The sequence below is a fragment of the Hylobates moloch genome, unplaced genomic scaffold (genome assembly GCF_009828535.3).
Source record: "Hylobates moloch isolate HMO894 unplaced genomic scaffold, HMol_V3 SCAFFOLD_6, whole genome shotgun sequence".
NCBI lineage: Eukaryota > Metazoa > Chordata > Mammalia > Primates > Hylobatidae > Hylobates > Hylobates moloch.
This window is the reverse complement of record NW_026652281.1, coordinates 149527816-149534148: the sequence shown is the minus strand read 5'-3', so window position 1 is coordinate 149534148 and position 6333 is coordinate 149527816. Positions and strand designations below refer to the sequence as shown.

At 49.4% G+C, this 6333-nt stretch overlaps 1 protein-coding gene across 2 annotated transcripts in view; it reads left to right on the top strand.

Moving 5' to 3' along the window:
• Positions 1-6333, top strand: part of SH3PXD2B (SH3 and PX domains 2B) — a 124476-nt gene that overhangs the window by 90562 nt on the left and 27581 nt on the right. For both annotated transcript variants that reach the window (XM_032158633.2, XM_058440148.1), the window contains exon 7: positions 5606-5740. In XM_032158633.2, the coding sequence (XP_032014524.1) occupies positions 5606-5740 (135 nt within the window). The remainder of the gene's footprint in view (positions 1-5605; positions 5741-6333) is intronic.

Sequence of the window (6333 nt, the reverse complement as noted above, 5' to 3'; positions counted from 1 at the left end):
AATATGTATTTAAATATATATATATATATATGCATTCTTAGCTCCCCTTGCACCAAAACACATCACGGGCCTACGAGCCTTTAGGCAGTATGAATATAGCAGTGAACAAGAGACTGTCCCTGCCCTGTGGCACTTCTATTCTAGAGTAGAAAAGTAAACAAGGAGACAAGTAAATATACAGAACCTATGACAGTTTTTGAAAGCGCTATGGAAGAAATAAAACTGAATGAGGCAGTGCAAGGCAGGCAGGGAAGGTCTTATTGATAAGATGCCGCTTCAGCAGGAACCTGAAAGAAAGGTGAGCAAAGGCTATGCACATTATCTGGAGAAGACTGTCCCTAGCAGAGGGAACAGCAAATGCAAAATTCCCTGCAGTAGAAACAGGCTTTGCATGAGAAGGACTGGCAAGGATGCTACTGGTCAGAGCCTAGCAACCAAAGATACAAGTGAATTAGATTTGACTGCAAGTAGCAGAAAATCCAAAATAATTGCGACTTAAACAATTGAACTTTTTTCTTCTTAGTTCAAATCCCAGAGATAGTCCAGGAGTGATAGAGTGTTCAATGGTAGCAGGGACCCACAGCCCCATCTTGCTGCTCTGCCATACAACACCAGCATTCCCAGGGTTGCTTATGACCCAAGATGGCTGCTGCAGCACCAGCCATCACATTGATGTTTCAGCCAGCAGTAATGAGGAAAGGGTGACGCAGAGCCAGTTACCTTCTGTAAGGACTCTTACCAAGCACTTGCACACAATTCCACACTTATATCCCATTGTCTGGGGCTTAGTTACATGACCACTCCCAACTATAAAGGAGTCTTATTCCAAGTGGCCCTGTGCCCTGCCAAAACTCAGGAATTCTATTACTATAGAAGAAATAGAGAATGGGGGATAAGTAACCATCTGTGCCACATTGTGGGGAGAGTGAAGGAGATGAGGTCTAATAAAGTATCAAAAGGCCAGGTGCAGTGGCTCACAACTGTATCCCAGCACTTTGGGAGGCTGAGGCAGGTGGATTGGTTGAGTCCAGGAGTTCAAGACCAGTCCGGGCCACATGGCGAAACCCCAAATCTATTTGAAAAAAAAAAAAAATTGATCAGATGCCAATTAGACAGGGCCCTATAGGCCACAGAGGGTTTTCACAAGTGAGGTAAGGACCATCACAGGGACTTGACCTTGGAGAAACATGTTCTGACACATCTTTTAAAAGGATCACTCTAGCTGCTATATTGAAAATAGATGGCAGCCAGGCACAATGGCTCAAGCCTGTAATCCCAGCACTCTGGGAGGCCGAGGCAGGCGGATCACTTGAGGTCAAGAGCTCAAGACCAGCCTGGCCAACATGGGTGAGACCCCATCTCAACTAAAAATAATGAAAATTAGCTGTGTGTGGTGGTGCATGCCTGTAGTCCCAGTTACTCAGGAGGCTAAGGCGAGAGAATTGCCTGAGCCCTGGGGGCAGAGGTTGCAGTGAGCTGAGATCGTGCCACTGCACTCCAGCCTGGGCGATAGGGCAAGACTCTGTCCCAAAAAAAAAAAAAAAAATGGCCGGGCACGGTGGCTCACACCTATAATCCCAGCACTTTGGGAGGCCACAGCGGCAGATCTCCAGGTCAGGAGATCAAGACCGTCCTTGCCAACATGGTGAAACCCCGTCCCTACTAAAATACAAAAAAATTAGCCAGGCGTGGTGGCATGTGCCTGTAGTCCCAGCTACTCAGGAGGCTGAGGCAGGAGAATCGCTTGCACCCGGGAGGCAGAGGTTGCAGTGAGCCGAGATTGCACCACTGCACTCCAGCTTGGCAACAGAGCAAGACTTCGTCTCACACACAAAAAAAGAAACAAATAAATTTCAGGGTCAAGGCTGGTACCAGGGACCAGTTAGGAGGCTAAGAATAGGTGGTTCCCGTTGAAATAAGAAGGAGAGGCTGAGACATCCCAGGCAGAGAAAATAGCCTCTGCAAAGGCACCTTTGTGCTTTGCAGGTGCACCAGGGATGAAGTGGCCAAAAGACAAGACCAGAAGGCAAGCCGAGCCCATGGTAGGTGCTAAGCAGGGAGTGGCATGATCAGAGTAGCATTTTTGAGCAAGCATTCTGGCTGCTGTATGGAGGGCAGACTGGAGGGGCAGGACAGAGACCAGGTACAGCGTCTGCCTCCCCTCCCCTCCCCTGGCCCCAGGGAAGCCCCTCTCAGACCTTGGTGCAGAGGGTGTGGCTCCATGAGGACATGGTGAAGCCAGGTGATGGAACACTGCACAGAAAATCTCCTGTGTGAAACCTGTGGCTCTGTGAGGAAATCCTCACAGCCACTCCCTGACCCCACACCAGCCAACAACTGCCTGCCTGGAAGACGTGGGCATGTCTCTTTGAGCATTAACCTGGGAAGCAGGTGCAGGCACCAACCTGGCTGTGAAGTGGGTGCTTTTTCTCTTTCCTTTCCAGTTCTTTCTCTCAAGCTGAGGCACAGGGAAGCACACTTAACCTGGTCCAGCTCACCTGAGGGCCCAGACAGAAGAGAAACTGCACTCCTGGGGTTCTGAGCCCTCAGGCAGGCTGTATCCTGGGGTAGATGCTGGATTGGATTCATAGAGAAGAGTGAGTCTAGTGACCAGAACAGGTAGTCAAGAGCCTTCAAAAGCCAGCATCCTACATTCATTCATTCACTGGACAGCACCTTCAAGGAGCTAGTAAGTGCCAGGTGGTTCAGAGGCAGTCAAGGTCACTGCCTTCAAGAGCTCATTGTTAATGGGGCCAGCAGGAAGGGGGCGTGAAGCAGCCCACTCTCAGGCCACTGCTCACGGGGCTGGGCTGGCTTGGGGGAACTGTCGTCCTGAGTCTAGAAAAAGTCGGCCCTGCCACCTGACCCTGGGGGAAGTGGAGGATGAGGAGAGGGCTGGAAATAGCAGACAAGCCTTGAGACGCACAGAGATGTCAGACTGAGCCTGACCAGGCCCTCAGGGAAGGAGAGCCCGCAGGCCTCAGACCACCCTTCCTCCGTCATCTTTTCTTTTTTCACTGCCGTGCCCCAACACACAGGAGAGCCTGGAGCCAAGTGGACAGAGTCCAGCTTTGTCCATAGCCAGCTGTGTGATCCAGAGAAAGTCACTTAACATCTCAGCCTCTGTGTTCCTGCCCACAAAATGGGGGTGGCAGTACCCAGCATGCAGGGCAGCTGTGTTGGGATGGTTTCTGTGCTGCCTGTAGGCTGTGATAGGCCCTCACTGAGGCTGCTTCCTGCCTGATCTTCTGAACCATCAGGCTGCATCTTCTGTTTCTTTGCCGCTCTCTCTTCCTCTGTTCTCCTCATGCTTTCTCTATGCAGAGTGCAAGTGGTAGGGTTGTCCCCAGCCCAAAGGCCCTCCCATTTCCCTGTTACCCTCAGGCAGGGAGGGGGAGTGGCCAGCGCATGGGCACAGAGCCAAGAAGCAGTACCCTTCACCCAGCTACAATGCCCTATTCTGCTTTTTCACATCAAAAATCCAGACCGCATGGTTCTAACAAGGGGCGTCTGTGCTGCTTCTGGTTGCAGAGGCTGGAGTGCAGTGGTGTGCTGCTGGATACTTAACTACCAGCTCTCCAGTGGAGAAGCCCTGCTTTGTAGCATTTGCCAATTTCTGTGGTGTAAATACTCCCACCATGGCCAATTTTGAGCTACCAACAAGACACCACCCAACAGAGTGGGGAGGGATGCACAAAGTCAGCTCTGTGTACTGGCTGTCCCACACTGCTCCACAATTTGGTGGGTTTTGTTTGGTTTGGTTTGGTTTTTTGGTTTTTTTGGCGGGGGAGGGGGGACAGAGTTTTGTTCTGTCACCCAGGCTGGAGTGCAGTGGTGTGATCTCAGGTCACTGCAACCTCTGCCTCCCGGGTTCAGGCGATTCTCATGCCTCAGCCTCCTGAGTAGCTGGAACTACAGGCTCGTGCCAGCATGCTCAGCTCATTTTTGTATTTTTAGTAGAGACGGTATTTCGCTTTGTTGGCCAGGCTGGTCTTGAACTCCTGACCTCAGATGATCCACCCTCCTCGGCTTCCCAAAGTGCTGGGATTACAGACATGAGCCACCACGCCTGGCAGATTGGGTGTATTTCAACACAAAAATGTGGAGTTTCCTGGATATTTTAATGATTTATGGGAACAATAGGAAAGACTATTTTGAATCAGGACTTTTAGAATACCAAGACCCTCCTGTGACCACAAATGTCTGGCTGCCCTTCCCCCACATTTAGCCTGCTGCTCTAAAAGTCACCCAGCTGCCTGCTTCTCTCTGGGGTCTCTGAACTCAGGTGTCCTTGCTGTTTAAATCACCTGTATTCTGCATTATCTTTTCATTTATTTGTCAGATATGTCTTAGTGCTTAACCAGGAAGCCGTCCACCCTAAATCCCATGGCACAGCCTCCCTGGAGCACCTCTCTACTTCATTCCCTCCTGCTGCCGCTGCCCTGGTTCAGGCCACCTTCACCTCTTCCTTGACAACTTCATGTCTACCAGCTAGTCTCCTGCTTTCTTTCTTGCCAACCTCTGATCCATTCTCCACATGGCAGCCAGAATTATCTTTTTAAAGATGTAACTCTTGTCATTCCTTTCTCAAAGCCCTTAATTGACTTTCTACTTCAAGGTTAAAAGCAAACCAACTTCTTTACTTAGCCCCAAAGGCCCTGCCTGATCTGACCCATACTTACCTCGGAGACCTCACTCAGAACCACTCTTTGCATGCACTTCCTCACCTAGCCTCCTTCCAGTCCCGAAGACCCCAAGTCCTTTCCCATCTCAGAGTGTGCCTACGCTGCTCTTCCCCCATTCTCCTCATGACCCCTCCTCCTCTCTCGGGTCCCTGAGTTATGTCACCTCCTTAGGGAGGTCTTGCCAGCCACCCCGTTTAATATAGCATTGTCTTTGCCCTTCATTCTCTGTCCCAGCATCCTGATTGTTTCCAGCAATTTGTCATAAACTAACGCTTATATAATTCTCTATCTTATTAATTATATATACTTAATGTACATGTCTGTCTCTCTGACTAGATTGAGTTACTTGAGGCTGGGAGTCATAGCTGTTTTATTCACCGTTGTACTCTTTAGAGTATCTGGAACATCACTGGCGATTTCATAGATTAATAGGCAAGTGATTTTGGATGGGTGATGAGATGGTTGATGGATGATAGTGTTTAATTGGATATATCATGAGTGGATAGATGGTTGAATGGATGGCAGATAGATGAATGTTTGGATGGATGGATAATGGAGGATGGATGGATGGATGGACAGACAGACGGACGTATGGATGGACAAGTGGATGCATGGACAGATGGATGGAGGGATGGCTAAGTATGAATGAATGAGCTTTCCCACTAGGCTGTCAACATCTTCAGGGCAGGTACCATATCTTAATCAACTCTGAACCCCCAGTGCCTGCAAATAGCACTTGGTCAATTTTGGTTGAGTAAGCACATGAATAGAAGAATGAATGGATGGAGTCACCCTTGAGACGAGTCCTATGACTGCTTCTTTTTTATTTGGAATGTCCTCTTGACCCGCCGTACTGCTCTGGCTCCTTCTCTTTCATGCATGAGTGGTGGCCAGATGTCATGTCTGTTTCCTATCCACAGGGGGTGACCAAACCTCAGCGGACCCCATGGTCCTGGAGCAGTATGTGGTGGTGGCCAACTACCAGAAGCAGGAGAGTTCGGAGATCAGCCTCAGTGTGGGGCAGATGGTGGACATCATCGAGAAGAATGAGTCAGGTGGGGACCTAGACCATCTCCCTCTCCCACTACCCTGTCACCAAGCCCCTAGGACATGAAACATGTGGAAACTCAGAAACTGAAAGGCCAGTCCAGACTGGCCAGTTCCCATAGATCTGGCTGAGGGTCTCCTAGAAAGAGGCCCCTGTTTGATCACTGTGCTTGAATATCCCACCTGGTCACCACTCACCATTATCCTTTTGGTTCAGATGGTACCGATTTGTTCTGAAGTTGACATTTTATAAATATTCCTTCTGGTTCTAAAGCACTTGCAGACACAGAGTCCAGCATTCACTGGAAATGTGCTCTGTTGGTTTGCCTTTGCTTACCCGTGGGAGTCTTCAAGAAGGCTCCATTGCTCTGGGCTCTAATGGGACAGACACATTCCCTGTCTCCGTAGCCTACCTGCCCATCACAGGGACCACTGGTCATGGACACTGGCTGGGTCTGGGACAGAATGTGGTATGATTGAGACACTTAACCTGGATTTCCATCAGAATTCCACATTTCTCGGTGGTTCAGGTGGCGTCATTCTCTGACTGTTAGTTTTCTTATTTACAAAATAAAAACTTCTGCTCTAAAGAGTGATTGTA